The following is a 25,207-nucleotide window of genomic DNA, read 5'->3' as shown; positions in this document are numbered from 1 at the left end:
GTTCAGTTGGGTTTTCTGATGTAAAATTTAAATACAATTCCTATTTCATAATTAAATAAATAAATAAATAAATATGTTATTAATTAATCATATATAATATAGCATCTTGCTTTCACTTCTGTCCCTAAACCTGTTATTTTCCTTCAAGGAGTTAGAATTAATTAGAATATTTCAGCTGGGAGGGACCTATAATGATCACCTAGTGCAATTGCCTGACCATGTCAGGGCTGAACAAAAGTTGAATGATGTTGTTAGGCACTGTCCAAATGCTTCTTCAACACTGACAGGCTTGGGGCATCAACCACCTCTCTAGGAAGCCTGTTCCAGTGTTTGACCACCCCCTCCATAACAAAATACCTCCCAACACCCAGCCTAAACCTCCCCTGGAGCAGCTTTCAACCATTCCCACACATCCTGCCACTGGATACCAGGGAGAAGAGATCAGCATCTCCCTCTCCACATCCCCTCCTTAGGAACCTCTAGAGAGCAATGAGGTTTCCCCTCAGCCTCCTTGTCTCCAAACTAGACAAGCCCAAAATCCTCTGCTGCTCCTCGCAGGACGTTCCTTTCAGCCCTTTCACCACCCTTGTTGTCCTTCTCTGGATGCAACCAAGGACCTTCCCATCCTTCTTCAGTGGTGGGGCCCAGAACTGCACACAATGCTCAAGGTGAGGCTGCACCAGCACTGAATACAGTGGGATAATAAATTCTTTTGACTGGCTGGATGTGCTGGGTTTGTTGCAGCAGGGGATGGGGTTTGTCCCTGTGACTGGCACTGAGCCTGCTGCCAGCCAGCACCCCCAGATCCCCCTCTGCAGGGCTGCTCTCCAAACTCTCCTCTACCTCTTCACACCTGGTGTTACTCTGTCCCAGGTGCAGAATCTGGCATTTGGACTTCTTCATTTTCATCCTACTAATTGTTATCCAGTGCTCCAATCTGTCTAGATCCCTCTGGACTCTGGCAGGGACAGAACATTTAACTTGCTTTTAGAGTGTCAGTACTTTCTGAGACAAGCACAATTTGTCTCTGTTTGCATGGAATAACAAAGCTGTTATTCCTGCACAGGTGTTGCTGTGATAACCAAACTGAGAGCTTTTAATTTGTCATGGGAATTTCTGGATTACTTTAATTTTTTTTTTTCTGTATATGTTTTTTAACAGCAAATGTTGATGAGATCTATGGATATTATTGGGATTACAGTTACAAAATAGTGCTTGTGCATTTTTCAGACTTATCCTTGATTCGTCTGATAATTTTGTGATCAAAAATATAAAAACGGAGAAAAATTTGCAATGAATTTTTTTTTATATCTGCCATTCATCAACACTGCCTAATATAGTCAAACGTGTGATACAACTGTGATATCTCTTTTGCAATCATACTCAATCTATGCTGGACAACAGGAACTTCCCATTAATAATATCACAAGCTTCATGCTATATAAGACTTTAGAAACATGATCTCTTTTTGATATTGATTTGAGAAGAAAATGAGAGTTGTAATAATACATCCATCCATACATATAAATATATATCCATATAAGGATGTAAGTCAGAATAAAATAGCTTTAGATCCATAACATTCCAATTTCAGGGCTACTTTTTAAATGGTACTGACGTTTAGGGTCTGATTCAGGTGTCTAAATGCTTGCACTAAATACCAGTTTAGATGCCTTAGCATACCCAAAGATACTGACATACTGCTGGCAAACACAACACCAAAGGAAAAGCTATGAACTTTTGCAGTCCTTGAGAATTTGGAGCACTTAGGCAATCAAATCCTACCTTAGAGATTTCTCCTATTTGTGTAATAAAGATGTAGCTCTGAGTTGCAGAATAGTAACTTACGTTTACATGTTTTCCCATCATTACGGAGCCTGTATCCTTCAAAACACTGGCAAGTATAGGATCTGTCACCACTTACACACAAATGTTCACAGCCATGATCACTCAAAGCACAATAGTCAACTCCTGTAGGAGCAATTGATGTTATTAAAAAAATGTAACAAACAATGAAACTGTATTTGCCACATATAAGCAAGTAAATATAAATTCATTGAACTGCTTAAACAATAATCCAGTACCCTACCTGACAATATACATGTAGCTTCAACAAAAGCTGAGGGCCTTGGGTTGTACTTCCCAGTGATTTTTTTAAGCAGAGTTGAGAAATCACACTTTTTTGTGCTTAACAATACTCAACAGGGTCCATGCCTCAGTATTTACAAATTGCATTTTAAAATGAACCCAAATCAAAACACTTTAGCAATGATTTTATGGAAGACAGTGGCCAAGACAGTAAAACTACCCTGTGAACATCCTTTTTCAAAAACAGTTTTAAAAGGGCCCAGTGTGGAGGTGGCAGTCCCCAGAGCTCACATGTCTGCCTGGCCTGGCTGCAGGAAGCACAAAACCTCTCAGGGACCTCAGTGGACTTTGGCTGAGACCATTCCCACTTTTGCAAAGAATTGCAAAAGACAAGTACTGTCAAATAGTCTCCATTTTCCATCTCATATTTCATGTGTTTTCTCTGTAATACAAAGACATAGGACCCCTGGGATCCTTCAGGCAGCACTTGCTACTGCCTATTATTGGCTACACACACAGTGTCACTCATCTTTTTGTAATTAGTTGCCAAAGTAGAAATCTGTTTACCATTCAGGTGTTTCCACAGCTGTCTTAAGACACTTGTGCCTGTGTATATGACACCAGAATTATAGTTCCCAAATGTTTTCCCATTAGAAGTGGTATATATTAAATAATAATCCCTTCCACTCAACTGCCCCATTCGGGAAACTCCAAAGTGCCCAAACTCTTTTCATTATAGCCTAAAAATGTCCACAAGGTTTCAACAACTCATTTGGAGCCCAGGAATAGAACAAATCTCTTTTTTAAACATATAAGAAGAGAGGGGTATGCTGGCAAGAAGAGGGTTCATTCAAAAAGGTTGATTGATTGCCGAGATGGATTCCAGAAGCTCCAGCACTGGTTTAATGCTGCTGATAGGTCTTCCAGTACATCCTGGAGGAAAATAACTAAAGTAAAAAAACCACCTCTTCCTACTGCAAAGGACAAGGGATTTTCCATTTGCAAGTTGATAAAGCTCCATATTTTGGTTGGTTTTAAATTCCAGTGGTTCTTTTAGATAAATATCTAGATAAATTGTTTTAATAGACCCTATCACTGTTAGATTTACACTTGTTCTGCTTTTCCATGAGTGACTGCACTCTTTTAGACAGCAGCAGAGACAGAAGCAAAGTCTGCCAAGCTACTGGATAGGGCCAAAAAGGTTAGTTTGGAGGGAAAAACAAGGTTAAAGACAAAGACAAATTGCCATTTCTGATTTGCTTCATTTCTCCCTAAATGGTTTTTGTGACTGAGCACTTGGAGTTTGGCTTTTTTAAAACCGTGTTGCTTGAGTGCAAGAAAAGGAGCAAACTCTAGAGCTTCTCTTTTTCAAGCTTAATAAGCTTGAAAAATAATGTACCTCCAAAATCTGTAGAAAAAATAGTTAAAAAGCCCTCATCGAAGAGATCCAGAAAAACACATGTGTCAACAGTGTGTTCACATTCCCTTTTTCCTGACCCTTTCTTAAGCTATTTTTGAAACTGAATGATTCTCAGTGATCATTTATAAAAGGTGGAGTGCTGTCAGGGCAGTTTTAGTTCACTTATTAAGGGTTCCCAAGCAAAATGTAAACCTCAGTCTGGAGCTCTCTCTTCTCCTGCCCCTGGTAAGTGATGCAGTTTGCCTGGGGGACACTGCTCTCAAGATGACCTGGCAGTCAGACACATCACTCATGAGACTGAAAAACTGTCAACAGCTGGGGATCAAACAGATCTTCATTATCTTTACCCATATCCTTTCCTAAATCCTTTTTCTGTTTGTTTCTGCTTTCAAATAATTTTTAAACTTCTATCAAGATGCAGACTGTAAGAATAAACTGAAGGTGTGTGCTCTTCCCTGGATGAAGACAGTAACCATTCCCAGGTGAGCTGAGATCAAGGAGCTTCTCACAAGACTTACGTGTGCATGTTTTCAGGTCCTCATTGATGACATATCCCTCAGAGCACTGACACACATAGGAAACACCAGTATTTAGGCACAGCTGCTCACAGCCATGATTGCTTCCAGCACAGTGGTCCACACCTATGATTTGTGTTAATAGTTGAAGAAATCACACTCAAAGTTTAGATGCATACACTGTGACACTATAGTTAGTATGTGATACCTTTGCAGAGCAAAGAAAAAAGATCAGTACAGCCTTTTATTTACCAAGTCTCCTCACCTATTTGAGTAACCTGAGTGAATTAACAACACCAAAGTGTTGCTAATGCAACCACCCCACTTGGCAGATGACAAACTTGAGGAAGTTCAGATCTCCTTTGCCAAAAATTACAAATGGAAACAAACCCAAAGTGGAGTGAAGGGAGAATCCTAAAGTCCTGGTTGGTCTTACCCACAGATTCATGCTTACTTTCTTTAAAAAGCAAGACTCTTGTTCACCATAAAATTTTCTCAGAAAGAAAGTATGAATATTAGTTAACTCTTGAAATGATGGCTTTCAGATTATTTCATAAACAGTAAATTATTTTTCAACAGGATGAGAAATCACTGATTTAAAACTGCCAGCAGGTTCAAGCATTTGAAGCCTAGCAGGGGACAAACAAACATTGTGAGTGTGAGTGTCTTAATATGATCCTTTTTCTTTGATTTTCCTATTGCTATTCCAAGTAAAATAAAATGGAATAATATTTTAGTCTTGTACGTAACTGCTTGTGTGAAAGATGAATCGTGAGGGAAGGGAGAGAGAGGTGTGAATTTTGCTTAAAAATTACACAGTTTCATAGTATGGACAGCAAAGCAGTTGGGTGAGACACATGCACTTACAGGTAGGTGTACTTTGTAATCTGCTGACTCTCTAAGTACAGAAAAAGCACATTTTAGGCAAAAGGCTTTCTATTGAACTTCATTATAATATTTTATTGCCAACTTGCTCGTGACTATTTTTAGTTATATAGGCCCAAATGACTTTGGCTGAACTTGATCAGAAGTAGTGGAGTTCCATCAGACACAAACACAGTCTCCTATGTCTTTATTTGCAAATCATTTACAGATGTGAGCAGGCATGTCTGAAGCTATTTGTTTATGTTTTAAAAAATCTGTACTTAATGTAAAATTACTTAGTTCAAAATATTGCTTTTATTAGTTCATTTAACTCAGCAATGAGTTTGCATAATTTTGCAGAATTTGTCCAGATTTACCATTATACATAGAGATATCATTGGCTTGAACAAGTGGAGGTGAGGTGTCAGCTTTTACTAGCTAAAGCAAGTTCCAGCTGGAACATTCTCCTTTTTCCAAGTGTTTACCTCATTATGAAGAGGCTTATGTAACCTCTCAGAGCACACAAAAAATGTGGAAAAAAAAGAAAATATCTCCTCCCCCTCCAATATCTGTGAAGAATTACATCTGTTTGGCACCCTCTTTTACGATACAAACCCACGCTAACATGAGTTTGAGCATTTAAATAAATTGGGTTCTCAGTCAGAATTTTTCAACACATTTTTTCAAAGAGTGGACTAATTACAAACCTGATAACCACCAGGCTTTAGAAATCAGCATAATTGTAAATTTGGTCATCATGTGTGCTTCATTACATGTGTAAGAAAAAAATGTAAAAAGCGAAAGGGACAGGGGAAGGTTCAGTCATCTTAAAAAGAATGAGTGTCTTGAGACAATAATTTTTAGATATTCAACTTGCAACAGACTAAACCCATAATTGTTAAAAATTTCTCAGCCCTGGCAACACATCCAAGCTTCCCTAAATATGGTTTTGTAACAAAACATCTATTTAAAAATAATTACTCCTTGGCCTATCAACTTCTTTTTAATTTCAGTGACTGAGTGTTCCTTTGGAACAATATGTCATAAGTACATTATGAAAAAAATGCTTCCAATATTTTAGATTATGTGCAAAATGGTTCTTTGCAATAGAAGTATCTTCTAATAACTGGGTTACATCAAGTGGGCAATGCTATTGCATTTTTCTGGCGCAACACTGATCCTTTGTTTAATAACATACCTAATAAAAGGGGAAATTTTATCAAACAGATCACTGAAAGCACAGACATATAGGAGAGAGGTGTCTACATATCCCCACATATCAGCATCCATCAGAATCTGTTGTGCTGCCCATAGCAATGACAGAGATGTTAAACAGTAAGCAATGCCACTGTGCTAGACACATTTTGCTGAACACATTTTTCCAGCTGTTTGGGTTGGAGAAGATGATGCTTTAGTTCTCTATAGGATCAGGCATCTCACAATAGCATTACTTCACTAAACTGGGCTTGTGGTGGACTTCTCATTAGCCTAGGTTTGCAAAGCTCAGAGAGTTCTCAAAAGGGACCCAGGAGCATTTTCTCATTCTGTTCACACCTCGCCCCCTCCAGCAGTTACTTGTTAGTTATTTGCTGCACTTGATGAGACAAACTCATTTCTGCATGTATTGCCTCTTGTTGTTGGGTGTATCCAGGATGACATTTGCACACAAATGACTCTTCCACATCAACACATTTAAATTCACAGTCATGCTGAAGTTTACTTCTGTTGAGGGAAATCCAGTAACAGATTCAAGCCAGCCATAAAGGTTTCTTAAGTAAAATGGCTTTGAAAGACTTGCTTTACTTAAATCATACTGGATTCTGTGCTTTGGTCATCTCTTAAAGCCAACAGTGAGCTGAGGATCTAAGAACACATTGCAAATACTTGGCTGCACAAGATGCTTTGAATCCCATAGACCTGCTCATCAGAAGTCACACATTGTGGTGAAGAAGGAATGCCTGGTGCTAGTTCCTAGTGATGCAGGATCCCTGATATATAAAGAGGGATATATAAATGTTCTGCATTATTTTACAAGATTATCTGTCATGAGCCTTATTATAACAAGATTTGGAACAGTAACTTTATGCTAGAAATATCATCAGGTTTATAGCCAAATCCAAAGCCCTCTAAGGTTAAAGAAAAATAACCCAAATGGGAATTACAATTTACCTTTAATTAGCAATTACATCTTTTGCAATAAATATTCAACACAATGCTTTTCTTTTGTTCCTGTGCTCACCAAGGCACATCCAATCAATAAAAACCTGAATGTATTAGCCATATAGATAATAAAAAACAGAATAGCATGGATTGCTGCTAAAATGGCACCGTGTAGACAAAGATGCTCAATGAGAATGCATCTTTAAGACTGAAAGACAATAGTTCCAAAACCAGATCAACTCTATGAGGGTCTATAAAAATAACTATGTTGCTCCAGGCAAGCTTCTTATTCATAAAATATCAGCAGTACTATTCTCCCTCCCAAGAACTGAGACAGGCAAGTGTATTTTGCTGAATACATTCTCCTTATATTTTAGCAACACAAAACTGAAAATCTGCTGTGATTCCAGGCCCCCCACTCCTCTTGAGTTGTTACACAAAAGTCTGTTTAAAGTAAATAACATCTGTGATTGGTTTAGGACCTTGAAGTGGCTGATTCTGTTTTTACATATTTTGTAGGAAAATGTTTTGTGTGTGACTTAGATTTTAATAGCTATGTTACCTATCCAAAACTTTCCCAAGCTAATGAAATACATCTGTCTTTGGCTAAACTAATTGGAGAAAGCAAGATTACTTACTTTACTTTTTTTTTTTTTTTTTTTTTTTTTTTTTTTTTTTTTTAAATAAAAGCTGTTTGTGTCCCTAAAAGACAAAGTCGGAAAGTTTCAAATAAGCAATGAACTTACTGGTTTTGAGCCACTCTAGTTCCTATATTGCTGCTCAGGTTTCCAAACATGTCTTCTGAAAACATCTATTATAGTTTAAAAAACAGCTAACAGTATATTTTTTTCAGCATGACTGGCACAGCTAAAATTTAAGTTTCTAAATAAACATTTGTTTCAACCTTAATTATAGAGAAAACTTCTATACTTTCAGTAGGAAAAGCATTCACAGCAGTTTTAAGAAATAAAAACAGATAAACTTTATTATGTCCAGAGGATTACTCACTTTTACATGTTTTCTTATCTGGATTAAGTGTAAACCCCTCTTGGCATCGACAAAAGTAAGAATCATCTGTATTAACACATTCCTGTTCACAGCCATGGTCCTGAAGAGCACAATAGTCTGGCCCTAAGTGGAAAAAAATAGTGACAGTGGGGAATATAATTCCTCAGAAATAAGCTAGGTAAAAACCAGTTAATTTGATTTCTTTTTTTGGCCTGTTTTTCCCCAGGCACTATTCTGACTTTTTGCCATACTGTTGAAAACTCTGAAACTAAAATTTTATTTATTTTCCAAATTTATATTATCCTAAGGCATTCCTGAGGGATACCATCTGTTATCTTAGGTATACCCTATATACTTGAACAAATTCTTCAGGAACACATGTACTACATGCAGTAGGAAAGTTAGAATCTTAAATATTTCTTAACATTTTGCAGATAAGTCCTACACCCTGCCATATCAAAATTGCCTCTTTATTTTATTGAGCATGTTAGACATGATCTGTATTAAATGCACAACCTTGCTTTTGAATGCTGTGCATTAGATCAAAGCAGAACAATCAGGTCATCAGGAGCACTGGGGTTTAACAGCTCTGGGGGTTTGCTATATAGTTCTGTTTAAAATGCTCATGAAAGGGCAGATAAGCAAAGTCCAGAGATAGCTACTTCTTGTGTATAAAGTACCCTCAAAACAAAGCAATTCTGCAAGGAGCACTGGGATTTTATTGTTATTGATGAAGTCAAAAAGCCTGACACTCCCTTAGATGCAGTGTAATTAATTAGTTTATCCTAGTGCAAGAATGCTCCTAACCCCTCAGCATTGCAAAGAATTGATAAACAGGTCACAAATCAAGCAAATCACACTTTCAAAGACATCCACACACTTCTGAACACCTCATTACACAACCTGTAAACTGACAGAGGTTAATTATTATTCCCAGAGGTAATTGGCCTCCTGAGGTAGGAACTGTTCTTCCTTGTATGTGTGGCAGGTTAATGTAATTGAGCCTTTATATATAATGAAATCCCCTAGAAATAATAAACCAGCTATATTTTGGGGATAAATCAAGTAGAATGTGACTTTCTAAGAAAACCTAAGAGGAATATCTTATTGATTTATGAACTCTACTCCATATACTTACAGACATTTTTTTCCAAAGCTTTTTATGGCAGCAGATGTACATACACACATACATAACACAGGGACAGTCTATCTGTTTACTAAAAAAGAATAATTTGAAAATATGTTTTTTTCAGGAGTACCCTGAGAGAAAGAATCCATAAAGCCATTTTTGTGCACAGAGGAATACAGCTGTATCCCTTCTGGACCTGGTCAGTGCTGTGTTGCATTTACCTGCTCAAATCCTTGCTAACACAAGTGTGCAGGACAGACTTTTCCTGGGTAACTGGTTCTAAAGATGACCACAAGAGTTGAAAAACATATATTATTATCTTTGTTGAAACCTTGAGGCTATTACGTTGGGAACTAAAACAGATTTCACATATTTCTGTTCATTAACACAGCCCAGATTAAGGATGCGAACAGAAGGCCTCTACCCAGCTACAGCTCACGTGAACCCACCCACAACTCAAAGAGGAGCCTTCCCTAAAGAACAACAGTTGAGGCTCAGCACCCCAAAGTGCTGTAGGAGAAGCTGCAGTAGCAGAAGCTACTGTCTGTCCTCTTGAGAGGAGCAGCAAGAATGGCAAAAGTCCTCTTAATAGTTAACATCATAGCTAGGGATAACCTCTACCTGCCTGGCTGATAATCTGAATTTGCTGCTCTCTTCCAGCCACACGAGTACTCTGCTGGTGTTGGTGTGGCTGCCCTCATGAGCCATGTTCCTTGTATTTCATCCTAAGAAGCTTGGAGGAAATCCCAGATGAAGCATTTGTCAGATATCCTTGACAGTACTGAAAACATTTACATTTTCAAGCTTTTCTTTGCAGCCACAAGAATAAAAGCTTGCTTTCTATGTTTGAAAGGAAAGCCAGGATTCTGAGATAATCAGGCCTGCTTGCTGATGCAGGGAACTGGTCTGGCATGGGTCTGAGTCTTGACTATCTGGCAGTCATCCTTGAGCTTCAGCACATAAGCCAAATACATAGAGGTTTATGTTAAAGGTTTTAAATTTACAAACATTTCAAATCCAGTGATCTAAATCTCTTTCTTCATGATGTTTATGCTGACTCAAAGCCAGCATGATTCATAACATATGGGAGCTAGGGGACATTTTTGCTCTGAAGAGCTCTCATGCTGCCTTGACTTTCACAGCATAATGAGCCAGACAGCTCTTTAACTCATGCTTTATTTCATCAGCAAGGCTCAGAAGACATCAAGTATAAGGGAAAGTGCCTCCACAAGTTTTATTCATGCTTAAATTTAGGGCATACATCTTGAAAGAGAAAGATTTGCCATAGTATTTGCTCCTGACTCATGAATCAATCTCTATGGCTGACCATGTTCAGTTTCTTTGATTTTTCCCTAATTGCAACCTGATGGGATTTTCTGTCTCAATTTTAAACTAATTTAAAGCATTTGCAACAAAACAGAATGCAGATAAACATGGCAAAGATGCACAGAGCTGTAAGAAGCCTTGTCTGTGGCCTCTGCCCCTTGGCTTGGCTTGGGAGCTGCGTTTAATGTCAGGCTCTCACCCTTGGTTCTTGCCTGGGCTTTGTTTTAGGTACTCCTGTACCTAGCCTTATTTTGTTGATCCTGACCTGCTGCATGGCTGACTTGATTTCCTGAATTTACCTGACATATCTCTTGATACTTTTCTGGTGATGACTGAACTGTTGGCAGAGCCTGGCTACTGTCCTAGGGCCTATTTTGTTCTTTTTGTTTAGGTCCTGTGCGACCAAAACCTTGTAGCCATCCTTGGCTCCCAGCTTGCACTGCTTTGTGGAGCAGTGTACTTTTGTGTTATATGTTAAAAATCTTCTCCATTCCACAGAGATCCAACATAAAACCATAGCTGTCCCTGCTGAGATTTTCTGGTCAAGATCAGAGGGAAAACGACACTGGGAATGTAGTGGTGGAGTCTGTTACCCCTCCTTAACCCAAAGGATATAGTGAATCAGGCTTTCTACAAACAGCAGAAGTCTACAACTCACAGGCTTTTATTCATGTTGGAAATTTCAACCATCCAAACACCTAATAGGAGAATAAGACACCACTGTGCAGGCAAGTCATTAGGTTTCTGCACAGACTTGGTGACAACTTCCCAATTCTTGAAGGGTGATGTTCTTCCTGACTTGCTGCTATGACCAGGAGATGATTGAGGTCCCAATCCAGAAGGCTGCAAGGGGAAACAGCAGAATTCTGACTCCATATTTTACAAGCTCAGATTTCAGCTTATTCAGGGAATTGCTAGGAAGAATCCCCTGGGAAAAAGCCAAAAAGAAAGGATGTCCAGGAGAGCTAGATTATTTTTAAAGAAAACTTGCTAAGAGCTCAGGAAAAAATGACCCCATTGTACTGGAAAATCTGCTTAGAAGATCAAAGAGCTTCTCGGTGAACTAAAACACAAAGATGGAAAATAGAAGGAGAAAGGACTGAGAGAAAAAGAGGAGTATAAAGGCATTGCTTAGGTACTTTGGGACTGAAACAAAGCCCAGCTGGACCTATTACTGCTGAGGTACACTAAGGGTAATAAGTCTGCAAATATGTCGGTAGCAAAATGAAAATCACAGAAAATTTAGGTCTTTTGGCTGGGGAAACAACCTAGTGATGAACAGTACAGAAATGTCTGAAAAAATAATGCCCTTTTCATTCCTGCTTCCCACAGCCAAGGTCTGCTCCCAGATTTCCATGTGTACCAGCACATTTTGGGAAGGAGGGGGTCTACCAACATCAGTTAGAGACTTCTTAGGGAAACTGGATATACACAGATCCATGTGACCACTGGTGACACTATGGGTGCTGAAAGAGGGAGGTAGTGTGACAACACAGCCTATCATGTATGACACTTCACAAGGACTGAGAGAGGTGCCTGATAACTGAAAAATGCCAATGTCACAATCATCTTTTTAAAAAGGCTGGAAGAAAGAAAGAAACTGTGAGGTGCAGTGAAAGTTTTCCAGGCTCAAAGAATAGTGATCCATGGCTTCCCATCAGGCTGGTTGCTAATAATGACCAGAGTACCACAGGGTACAGGGAACAGTATTGGGGATCACAGAGCTAAACATCTGCATCAGTGACAGAGATGATGACACAAAGTGCACTCTGAGCAAATCTGTGGCTCACGCTAAACTGAGGACAGTGCCTGAAAGCAAACAGCAGAACTGCAAGACAGAGAACCGTGATAACCTTGATTTCTCGGCCAGAAAATGTCATTATGAAGTTCAACAAAGAACTGCAAAGTTCTACACCTTCCACCTTGGTTGGAAACACCTCACAGTTGTTTAGACTTGAAAGTAACTTGATGCCAGGCAGCAGCATGAGCCAGCTGCTCCCTAATGGAAGGGCCAAGATGCAAGGAGTTGAGTAGTGATATGGCCTTTCCAGACAGGCACCACCCTGCACTACCCAAGCAAAGTGAGCTAGGCAGGTCTGGAAATGACAGTCAGGTTTAACCAGAAGTCCACAAGATCAGACAAATACATGCTGCTGAGGCAAGTCAGAGGTCAAGCCAGATGCCAGCCTGCATGAATGGGCTGAAAATAACCTTGAGGAGAAGGACTTTAGGGTGTTGGTTGATGAGTAACTCAAGATGTGCCATCAATGTGCACTTGTACTACAGAAAGCCAACTGTATCCTGGGCTGCATCAAAAAAAATGTGGCCAGCAAGTTGAGTATGGTGATTCTCCCCCTCTACTCTGCTCTTGTGAGACCTCATCTGGAGCACTATGTCCAGTTCTGGAGCCCCCAACACAGGAAGAACATGGAGAGGTTGGAGCGAGTCCAGAGGAGGGCCAGAAAGATGATCAGAGGACTGCAGCACCTCTCCTGTGAAGACAGGCTGAGAGAGTTGGGGTTGTTCAGCCTGGAGAAGATGCTGGAGAGACCTTATGGCCTACAAGAAAGCTGGGGAGGGACTTTTTACAAGGCCATGTAGTGATAAGACAAGGGGTAATGATTTTAAGCTGAAAGAGGCTAGATTTAGGTTAGACATTAGGAAGAAATTCTTTCCTGTGAGGATGGTGAGACACTGCCACAGGTTGCCCAAGGAATTTGTGGCTGCCTCCTCCCTGGAGGTGTTCAAGGCCAGGCTGGATGGGGCTTGGAGCAACCTGGTCCGGTGGGAGGTGTCCCTGCCCATGCAGGGGGTTTGGAACTACATGATCTTTAAGTTCCTTTCCAGCTGAAGCCATTCTATGAGTCTATGAGGTAAGGCCACTCCTGGTGAAGACAGCCAAGGTCTGGCACAGCCCAGTGATCACTGGGCAGGTTCGTAGTGGCAAGGCAAGGCCATGGTCAAGCTGGGAAGTCAGTCTGCAGGTCAGGTTCTGGATCAACAAGGGGCATTGCAAGGCCCAGATGCTTTTGACATACTTAGTCCAATTCTGGAACAATCCCTTCCCTTCTCCTCCCAGTTAAAGGGAGAAGAAGGTCTCAACAGAGACCTTAGATGACAGATATTTGACAAATGAGTGAGTCCATACAATCTACAAGCAATGTGAACCAGTACAAACTGGACTCTGGCCCTTGAGGAGTCAGGAAATTAATCTCCCTTGACTCTGACTATCTAAAAATTCTGTGTCTCCTCTGGCAAGTCATCCAGGCTCCCTGCACAATCAAGGAAAATACAGGCACTTCCATAAATTTGTGTAAGCAATTGCCTCCTGGAAGTGTGTGTCTGTTTCCCTTGATAAGGTCAGATGTACAGCCTGGATTAGATGCTTTCTTTCTAAATGTTAATTTTAATTGAAATAGATACAAAGCATAATACACAATAGAGGCTGTGGGTTAACACAGTCTCTTGTCACGCAGACCAAAATGCACCCAAAGCTATAAAAGCACAGAAATGCAGTGCTATATTGATGCTTTTTTTTTTAGAAAGTTTTTCAATATTTTTCAACATTTTCCAATATTATTGCCTAATTTCACCACTGGCATCAGCAGTTCCACTCACCTAAAACTAATGGAGAAAAATGTCTTTATCAAGGCCCATATTTATGAAGGTAACTAGGAAGGTATGTTAAGGTTTTCCCTTCACATTTCCTAAAGGTGAATTACAACATTAAACGCTGTGGAGGTTTTAGCTTGTTTTCCCAATTATGGGAAGCCTTGGCCAGAGTATCATCTGGTCTCCACTTCATATCCACTCCTAATTCTAATTCCACTCCTAATTTTTGAGCTTGTTAGCCTGTTATCAATCAAATTTGACAAATAGAAAGCAAACAGAGCCATAAATTTACTATAACTTGGTGGAAACCTGAATGCTTGATAGAAGATAGTGGTGCTGCCAAAGCTTTGGCACATTATCAAAGAACTGACTCGAGAAAAATCCATAGGAAAACAGGCTGCAATGTTTCCTCTGATTATGGAATTACTCGATTTAATTTTAGCTTGTCTTAGAAACCAAGCTGATTATAAATTTTCTCATACAGAATTTTTGGTTTATCCAGCTAAGGAGATGATAGTCAAACTGAAAAATCTTGATAATCGAGGAGACTATGCAAGACAAAGTTTGGGTTTAGTTGAATTCTTGAACAGGAACCAAGTTTCATGTTTAAAGTTTCCTGTTCATGGGAGGGACCCCTACCCTTACACCCCCCACCCAAATAACCAAACTACCCTAACAAAACAACTTCCATTGCTTTCAAAACCTTTGGCTTCCAGGGCACTATCACATTTTCTACATCTGATGCATTCAGTGTTCCCAGGACCAGTGAGAATATTATGGTGAGAACTGAAAGAAAGAAGAATATCACAAAGTGTTCATAATTAAATCTTAACACAACTTACTTCTGCAAGTTCTTTTGTCTGGATTTAAAATGAACCCTGGGTGGCATCTACAGTAATAGGAGTCCTTGGTGTTAACACACCCATGTTGGCAACCTTGGTTATCCAAAGCACAGTAGTCTACAACTGAAAGAGAACAAGACCAGCATGCACAATTAGAATAACATAATTAGATTGATTATGCATTGATATTTTGGTACTAATTATACACAATAGCTATATAAAAAAGGAAAAGCTGAAATAATATCTGCCCTGAAGAGAATTTCTGCAAAAAGGAGTGCACTTTCAATACTAGTGGGTTAATCAGATTTGATATGAGTGTGGCTAATTTCTCCTACCCTTCCAACATTAATAATTTTTCAGATTGTCAGGAGCCTTCTCCATATTTTTTCTCAGACCTGGAAACCATACATCAGTCAGTAACTCTGTCCAGATGTTCTCAACTGTAGATCAGTGTGTAGCAAAATTTGGTCAATTTAATTCTGTCTTCTGTCTCTCTGCTCCCAGTTTTGGAACTGCTCTACTTTTCCTTCATTTCCTCCCAGCTGTATCAGTTCTAAAGAGCTGTTCCTGCAGCCTGAGAATATAGGAGACCCATGGCAATACCTTTTACGCTTTGGACTGTCACAGTACATTCATCCCCTCTAATGTGTTCCAGATTCATCCTGTACAAAGCAGCTGCAGCTATGAAGCTGAGAGCTTCAGGCTGATATTATCAACTGACATTTTGTTTATATCATGCCTTTTGTATGAGAGAAATAAAATATCACAGCTAGTCCAGTCATTTATTGAGTCCAGTCACTTATTGCGTAAGTCCAGTCATTTACTATACAAACCCATATTTACAAGATAGATCAACAAAGAGTAACAAGGTAATATTGAAGAATTGACTCAGTCAAGCCCATTCAAAAGTGCTAAAGAAATTTAATTATTCATATTTTTTAATTTCTTTGCAGTTTAAGCTGTTTCTTCACAAAGAAAGTCTTAGAAGTAATTAAAGACATGTCAGAAAGCAGATGTTCTGTCCCCAAAAAGCTCCCAGGACCATATTAAGCAAGTTTACCTGAGTCTTTCAACAGAAGACAGTATTGTGCTCAGCTTCACACAGACATTTAATGAGACAGATTCCTCCTCTTTGTCAACAAAGTAATTTTTTCATTACCTTATACTGCTGAGCCTCCAGAATTCTTTTAAGAGGCAGTAATTCATCTTAATGAAATCAGTTCCTTTACAATAGCTGTACCTATGCAAATTGTGTATACTCAGGTGTGCTAAGTTATTTAGTCAAGGTCATCTAGTAAGGAAAGCACATGAGAATTTTTTTTTACTTTGAAGGAGCTTCTTTTAACCCTTTGGGATATTTTTGTTGCATGAAGTCAAATTAGACTTATGGGTTACTATGTGAGACTATTTTCCTGGCAAGCACCTTCCTCTTTCCAGACTAAATAGCGTCATATAAAAACATAGTTACTGAACATATATTTCAAGGGTATAATGTATCATACAATCAGTAAGCTTTCCTCTTAAATTAAGTACATTTTAAATGCATGCACGTGGTTTAAAATGCACATTAAGAAATAAAATTTTTTCTGGTTTTTTTCTGTCTAGCATCATACCTGGGAAATAACACCAGCCTCATGGATTGCTCTATAAAGTTACCTCCTCTGCATTTAAACCCTAAAAAATGCATTTCTACCACAATACCTCCAACTGTCTGACTAATGATTATAAAGGTGAGAATGGAATAGATTAGAATAGTTCCACTTGTAAAGGACAGCCATCATCTTGTCCAATTGCCTGACCAACTCAGGCCTGACCAAAAGTAAAAGCGTGTTGTCCAACCATCTCTTCAAGACTGACAGGTTTGGAGCATTGACAGCCTCTCTAGAAAGCCTGTTTCAGTGTTTGACCACTTCCTAATGTCCAGACCAAACCTCCTCCAGAGCAACTCTGAACCATTCCCATGTGTCCTGTCACTCGATACCAGGGAGAAGACATCAGGACCTCTGTCTCTATGTCTCAGCAAGCTGCAGAGAGCAGTGAGGACACCCCTCACCTTCCTTTGCTCCAAACTACAGAAAAACTAAGTCCTCAGGCACTTCTCACAGGACATTTCTTCCAGGTCTTTCACCAGGTTTGGTGTTTGAGAGACAACGGACAGGTCTTAGAATGTTTTGTTATCAACATCTGAGCAACTCTGACCACATGCACTTTCAAATGACACTCTCTTGAGGGAGGACCTGTGCCTTCTTACAGATGTGCAGCTGCTAATCTGCTGTGGACAGAAAGTAAAAATATATCCAACAAAATAAATAACTAATTTTTCCAGGCTAGCTTTTCTGCATTTATAGTCATCCTTAGAGCCTATTACTTACAGAAGTATGTCTGCTGGCCTGTAAGAATAATGAGCACATCAGTTTGAATAATGCCTTTCTACTACCACAGTTAAGAAGTAAGAACATTCTCTTAACAGTTGCTTTTGGAGATAAGTATTATTCCCTTTTTTTAATAATATTTGTATACAAATTGCCCTAATTCTAGACAGGCTTAGCCTTGCAAACTGACACTAGTAACTGACATACAAAGTAATTTGACTTTTAGCTCACTGTTTAATTTGGGGGGCACTTGCTCAGAAGGGAAACTTGATAACAGCATTCCAGTCAGCAAGTAGGTAAGTTGTCCATGGAGTTAAATCTTCCTAAAAAGACTGAGAAAAACTATACATCTATATTTCTTACATTGAAGTACTGTAATCCTGTAGCTGATATGCAGGAAATATACAGTTTGTATAAGAGCAAAGCAGAATAATATTCTTTTAATGTTTTACTATATTCACATTTCTGTATTGAGTCATGAGATACACATTAGAATTAGAACACTTAGAGATCTCACTGCTTTTAATATTAGCCCATGATTTTCAATGAGAAATTTTTCTAAAGCATTAATTAATGACCTTTTCAGTGAGCAAGGGATTAATTACTTTATCATCTCTCCATGTTTGTTTCTTCCGGATTTCTGGCTTCAACTTAGTTGGTAAGTGATGAGAGCCATCTTTTACTTCCAGTTACCAGTTCTGCAGTGAGTGCTTACATTGCCCTCTCTGAACTGCTGACACCTTTCTCTTGTATTGTTTTGCTCCTATCATATTTATATAGATTATTCAGGGTTAGGAGAATGAAGTACATTAAGGAGAAGGGTAGAAGAAAGGGGTAGGAAGGAAAGGTGATAGAATAAGGTAAGAGGATGGAAAAAACACAGTGAAGAGTAGAACAGATTCATAGAAGGCTCATAAACTATAAAGCAGCCAAAAAAATGTAACAGTGCCAGGACTGCAGAGAGGTGCCAGCAGCCAAACCACTGCCAGGAGGAGAGGTCCAAAGCCCAATAGCTGCAGTAATACAGAGCCAGTCTAGCACCAGCTCCAGGAAAGAGAGGACAGTGTGTCCAGCAGCATCAAGCAGGAGCAGAAACTCAGTGCCCAGCAGCATGATGGAAAAAGAATGGCTCATTACCACCAAACATGAACCAACAGGATTTTGTTCACATGAATGGAGGGCATTTAACATAAGAAGCTGTTTAAAGAGGCAAAGTGACAGTGCTCTGCCAGCCATACTTATCAATGAGCAGAGAGTTTCAAATATTGTTTAGCCTACAAGTTTGTTTATAAACAGACAGAGTGGTTGGGCATGCAGTGGTCACTCTGAAGGGGTAAGCTGCAAGCTCTTGATTGTGTGATTTTATTTAATTATTGCCAGTCAGGTGACTGGCTGACACCTGTGTCCATAAAGCAGTTAGCATTGCCTTTGATCCTTAACCGAAGCAATTAGCCCACCAGAAAGTAGGTAAAGAACTCAATAAACCTGCCTGAGTTTCCTGCACTTTCTCACTTACTTTTGCTGGACTTAAAATTTTAGAAGTCTCAAGGTATCTTAGAAAGAAGCCTTTGGCTCTTTGAGAGAATCATGACGTGTATGTTCTACTGAAATTCTCTTCCTTCTCTGGAGGAAGAGGCAAGGAGACAGTGGCCTTAATGGAGTCACTGCTTTTTGCAAAACTGTTATACTCAGTGGTCTCTGGAATATATGCCCATCAGGATATAGGCAAAGCAACAGCAGAGAAATACATGCTTTATCCTAACACAGATAAAGGTCATGATTATTAGCTACACATGAAATTCCATGGAGTGTTAGATGTAGAAATTTGGGCCAGAATATCTAGCAGACCTTCTTGGCTAAAGAGCTTTTTGTAGCTGCACTTTCAATATTTATTTTGGGATGTAGGTTCTTAAAGCTGGTATATTAGCACCCAAATTATGCTGAGGATAACTTGAGAAATTGTTGGGGAATTTAAGCACTCCTTTACTGAAATCCTGAAGTCATTAGCAAGAGAGACATTTCTCAAGAGTAAGTAGAGAATGAATATTCTTCAAAATTGCATGTGTTATCCTAGAGTCTAACGAGCCTCAATACCTCCTTTGTGCATCCCATGTGAAACTACATGCAGGAAGTTCAATTCCATAAGCTGTCATCTACCTTGCACCCCAAAATAGGCTTATTCTAAAAGGTAAGAGCTCTGTGAATGCAATAAGAGACAGATTATAGAAAGAGTTCTTTAAAAATGCAAGAAAGAATAAGCTGTTGGACAAAAGCATTGTGGTGGTCTGTGAAAGATCTGGGGAAAAGGATTCACTTGGATTCACTTCCATGGGATTTCAACATATGTTTGAAACTAAGTATGCATTTAAGTGCTTCTCTGAGGAAAATACTTAACAAATAAGGTTTTGGGTTTTTTTCTCAAGGACTTGCTAGGAGTTGTTGTTCTGTTTGGGTTTTTTGTGGTGGATACCAGAAGACATTGTTTTCCCAAAATATAGGAAGGGATGAAAAGCTTACAAGGCAGCTAACAGGCTAATGAAAAAGACTATGCTAAAAGTATTTACTGTGTATAAATGTGGAAGGAGAGTGAGCTACTTATATGGTAATAGAGAGGGAAGAATATTTTGTGTTAATAAGTTATTATACTGTATTTCCAGTCTCCCTCTTTGGACCTGAAACTCTTAGAGCTGATGTTTGCTTCTTCACTGCTCACAGCAAAAATTAAAGGCACAGTATATGGGTTCTTAAGGGGGGCTAAACTTTCCTTAAGACTTTAATCTTCCCAGAAAGAGTTTGAAGTCTCCCCTGGCATGACCAAGTGAGAAATGGCAAGAAATTGCCCACTTTCAAGTTTTTCCATGTATAAATTCTGTCTGAAGAGGAGCCACTGATTTTGTCTGGCTTTTTTTGTTTTATAATGGTCACATACATCGTGTAAAAGCATTGCTGGCCACCTACATGGATCTAGATTAAAACATCTGCTGTGTTGTTTCATAATAGCCATGTTACTTTCTGTGTGAAGTTAGTTGGAACAATTTTCCCAAGTCACCATTCATTATCAGAAAGGGCCTATGAACATGCCAATACGTATTCTTCCTTATCTACCACTCAGGAGGAGACAGCTTCCCATAATTTTCTATGGTTAAACTGGATATTAGTTGACATTGAATTTCCCTTTAGTTTGTGCCAAAGAGATAAATGTGAATTGTTAAACTCATACTCACTGACACAATTCTTTCCATCTGCAGCAAGTTCATACCCTTCGTAGCACTGACAGACGTAAGAGCCAGGAGTGTTCACACAGATCTGCTCACAGGTGTGTTTCTCCACAGCACAAAGGTCCTGAGCTGCAAAACACAATTGCATGAATATGAAATTCTTTGACCACCTACAATGCATGGCTAGAATACAGACCCAAAATAAAATTCATGAAAGGATGAACAGCTCTCCAGAAACAAGCTTATGCTAACACACATCATGCCAATGTTCTGTCAAAGAGTGAAATTCTTATGCCAGCAGGAACTCAAAGCCAAAGAGCTTATTCCTTCAGCTGAAAGCAATGATCAGTGATGGGGCCAATCATGCCTGGTAGAGATGCTTAACTATATGTTTCTCTCCCTCTCTCTTTTTTTTTTTTTTTTTTTAATATTTATTTAATTTATTTTTTTTTAATTGTGAAATGAGGAACCGGTTGGAGAGAGGGAAAGCAAAGGAAAACACCAACACACTCAAGGATATTTCATTCCTGAGTTTTATAATTTTTTTCAGTTTCATGCAAAATAAGATAGAAAGTTATGCCTCCCAAGCCAAAGATCTCATTAGAAAAAATACGATGACAAATGAGGTCAGTTCAACACATGTTTGAAGGAAGAACATCAAGTTTTTGATGAAAGTTTCATCAAAACTTTCTGAGAACCCCAAGCTTCCCCAGTGAAATCTCTGGGAAGCAGAGACTTTGTGTTGCTCAGAATCAGGCCCAAAGACTGCTCAACACATAATGATGTTTACAGCTACAAAAAAGGCTACTGGAGGATATTTGAGGAAAGTAGCCAAGTAAATATGAATTTTCTTTTACAGCTGTCTGCTTCTTATCAAGTGGCATGATGAACAGAATAAACAGTAGTTTAACTCTCTTGTTCCAGTATAAATACTCACAAATAGATAATTTTCCAGCTTGTTTCAGCTACATTTTCTCTTTTGTAGTGTTTTGTGTATTAATGTATGGTTTGAACATCTCTAGAGAAGAATGGCAGAGATGAAGTTAAACAAACAAAAACAATGTAACAAGGAAAGAGCAGCTATTATCTGACACAACCACTCTTCTTTAGCATCAAATTAGAGTAGGGCAGGTGAAAGGAGCACCCTTTGCATGGATGCAAAGCCATCTTAATGAAACAAATAAAAGAATATTTCAAATTTGAAAAAAAATACTTATTTTCCCCTAGTTTTATTCTGGAAGATATATGACTTCTTGGCTTTCTTTTCTTCATGTGGAAATCACAAGTATGGCAGATTTTCATTTCTTGATGCAAAAAAAAAAAAAAATTCTATCAATAATGTTATAATGAAATGTACCAAGGAACAAAATTATCCTCATTCAAAAGAGAAATGCACCTTCTCCCAGCCTGAAACAAAGCTGTCAGTTTGTTACTCATTGAAGTAATTTGGTTAACAGCTTTCAAGAACTTAGTACTGTTAAGTTGTACCCTCACAATATCCAAAAAGAGCACAGAAGACTGAAAAGAGAGTATAACTTTAGGTACACACAATTCCTCTTTTCTGCATTGTTTAATTTATAAAGTGTTAAAACGTATCTGTAAGGAAACTATTTGTCTATTTGTTCAGGAAAGAGCTGACAAATACATCCAAATCTTAGATAAATACATCTGGTTTATGTTGATAATGTATTACACTAACCATAAGCATGATGAACAATTATTCTAAATAGAGACCAAGTGAGGAACATTGAGTCATAGCTTAAAGAAAAACAGGTGAAATAATGCAGCAATGGGCTTCAAAAAATGCTTTCTTAAAAATTCCTTAAGAAAATTAATATCAAGGGGACAGTTTCAAAGACAGGTTTAAAGTGTGCAAAAGTTTTAAATGAAAAGTGTTTTAAGAGTGGCACAATGAAAATAATAGGTTAGAGAACATCACTGAAAGGTGACTACATAGTTGAAGGCATCATTTAGGATGGTGACAGCCCTCTTTCTGAAGAGCTACAGCAAACATGAGAAAACAGAGAAAATAGGCTGTGTGAAATATTGTTCTTGTCAATGTTGGTTTTTTTGGCTCAGCTACTAGAACAACTAATAATTAGGACATATTCCAGATTGGACTGAATTTCTTGCATCTTTTTGAGGAAACAAAAGCATGAAGTGTTAAATCGTTTCTATTTAACAGAAAACATTACCCTGTAGTTCACACCCATGCACATTTCAAGTGTCTGCATTTGGTGAAGGATGCTGGTGAGAAGGAATAGAAAACAGATATTCCTAAAAATAACTCAGAAATCACAGAATTGTCACGCTTAGAAAAGCCCTCTAAGATCACCTTGTCCAACTGTCACACCTCCCACCCTACCCCCCAAAAAAAAAAGCTAAAGACACTTCCATGGAGCAGCAGTAGCAAATGATCAGCACTAATCACCCTGGTGCTGACATTATTTTGTTCCCATTCCTGTTTCCTAAGGCTCTAACTGAAACCATGTGTCCCACTGCACGTATAAGGACGTGAATCCCCAAACAGCAGTGTCACCTCAGATACTGGCATCCTCTTGCTGTTTCAGTGGTCTGTAAGTATTAATGTAAAATACAACACAAAAGAGAGACTAAGAACACTCTAATTCCAAGCTAACTGATTGGTTTACAGCACTGTCCTGAGATATGGAATGTGCAAGTTCAAACACAAGGACAGGATTTGAGCCTACATCCTTCAGCCTAATTCTAAATTATCAGTTGTGAGGGGTACATCCCATGATCTCTTCATTTGTACTGGATTTGTTTCTTCACCCCTCTTCCTACGACTGTCTTCTCTGCTTTTTGAAAAGGTGATTTCCAAAATCCTTCTTCTGGGTATAATCAGCTGGGCAAATTTCACTCGAATCCATGCACTGGTCTTGGGATAAGAAGCTGCATTTTTAGCAAGTGCATCTTCCACAAATAATTAAAAATAGTATAACTTTTTTTAACTTTTTTTTTTTTTTTTTTTAAATAACAATAGTGGATACTGAAATAAATTTGGTATACCTATCTAATGTACTCACTGTTAATTACCAGGAAGTAAATAAAGATAAAAGAAGTACTGCCTACAAAGATCACAATGAAAGTGAAGTACAGTCTGCTATCAAACAACAAAGCCAGTTACTAAAATTGAAGGAAATGAGAGCATGAGCAAGACTTCTGAAACTTTTATTTTGAAAAGCTGCAATCCCTTGTACTTAAAGCAGCAGTTAGGAAAAGTTTTTTGGAATGGCAAGTTATTTCAGAGCTCTCTAGTAAGGAGCTTATTGCACCTTTCTGTACTAAGTACTGGCAGTGATCTATGAATTACTAAAGTAGGTGGATTCACTTCATGTGAGATGATAAAACTGTTCAGTCTTTGATTGTTGCTTCATTGTTGAACTTATTACACCAATAAAATTCAAAGGCAATTTTGTGTAGTTACAGTGTACCTCTGCAGAGCTGTGTGTAAGAAATAGCTTGGTGTATTTCAGAAAGGTTTATAGGGACTTTTTGGGAGCATTCAAGAGAAAAGTTAATAAAGATAACATACTGCTGCAAGTTTTCTGGTCAGCATTCAGAATGTATCCTTGTTTACATCTACAGACATAGGAGCCAGGGGTGTTTATGCAGAAGTGATCACAGCGATGCTCAACTGTACTGCAGATATGGGGCACTGAAAGGAAAACAAAAAAAAAAAGTAAAACATTATTAACTGCTGGTCTTACTTACTTGTGGTCACAACTAAATAAAAAGAATGTGTAGAAAATTTTACTGAAGTAATATGGAAATTTCAAATTAAGTGTTGACAGCAAACACAAAAATGGAAGTTTAAGCTTATAAGACTGTAAAAAAAATGTTAACAAACAGTACCATGTATTTATTCCTAAAAAAGTAGGAATTTAGATATTTTCTCTCTGGTTAACATTGGTGGCATTTTTTTGGACGTGAAACTGCATGTGGAATGGAGATACAAACAAAATAAGAATGTACAAGAGAATATCTGGAGACACTAATTATTTGATGGTCCCAAGAAGACAATGAAACAAACTTACCACATTCAAATTTAGAAAATAAGTGGAATTTGAGTAGAAACTATTCTATAGACCATTCCGTTTCGTGAATGAAGAACATCCCCACACTGCACAATAATAAAGAAGAATGAGTAGAAAACAACTTGATGAAAAATCTTGCTTAGTTACTAATGTTGAGGAACATCCAAGCAACACCGAGGTCATGCACTTCCAAGATTCAGTAAGTGGGAGCTGAGCTACACTCTAGAGTATAAGTTTTGTGAGTCTTTTTAATCTGTATTTTATGTCTCTACTAGCAAGTAGTAAAATGTAACAGACTGAGACAGTAAGAAAGAAAAAGAATAGTAGGCCCATTCTGTCACATTTGTTGCTGAACAGTTTTTCTACAGATAAATATTTGGGAATCAAGAAGTCTCCTTGATGTTTTCTTTCCACTGGAACATTGCTCTTATGTAATTTCTGTAATAAGAAGGCAAATTACTTCTCAGAGAACATTCTGTGGAAAATAATTTATTTTGCTCAGCAGCAATTAGGGACTGATGTGCTCCTTATTGTGCTAGGAAAACAAAGCTCAAAATTATAATAACAGTAACTTTCTGGAAGCCACAACAGAAGC

General features: G+C 38.4%; 1 protein-coding gene across 5 annotated transcripts in view; it reads right to left on the bottom strand.

The window, feature by feature from the left end:
* MATN2 (matrilin 2) overlaps positions 1-25,207 on the bottom strand; it is a 69,175-nt gene that overhangs the window by 17,518 nt on the left and 26,450 nt on the right. For all 5 annotated transcript variants that reach the window (XM_071738020.1, XM_071738018.1, XM_071738021.1 and 2 more), the window contains exons 4-9: positions 24,111-24,233; positions 20,561-20,683; positions 14,965-15,087; positions 8,056-8,178; positions 4,027-4,149; positions 1,849-1,971 (exon numbers count right to left, since the gene is read on the bottom strand). In XM_071738020.1, coding sequence (XP_071594121.1) covers positions 1,849-1,971; positions 4,027-4,149; positions 8,056-8,178; positions 14,965-15,087; positions 20,561-20,683; positions 24,111-24,233 — 738 coding nt within the window. The remainder of the gene's footprint in view (positions 1-1,848; positions 1,972-4,026; positions 4,150-8,055; positions 8,179-14,964; positions 15,088-20,560; positions 20,684-24,110; positions 24,234-25,207) is intronic.

The sequence above is a fragment of the Heliangelus exortis genome, chromosome 2, assembly GCF_036169615.1.
Source record: "Heliangelus exortis chromosome 2, bHelExo1.hap1, whole genome shotgun sequence".
Classification (NCBI taxonomy): domain Eukaryota; kingdom Metazoa; phylum Chordata; class Aves; order Apodiformes; family Trochilidae; genus Heliangelus; species Heliangelus exortis.
Note: the sequence above shows the minus strand (reverse complement) of the source record. Positions and strands in the feature narration are given on the sequence as shown.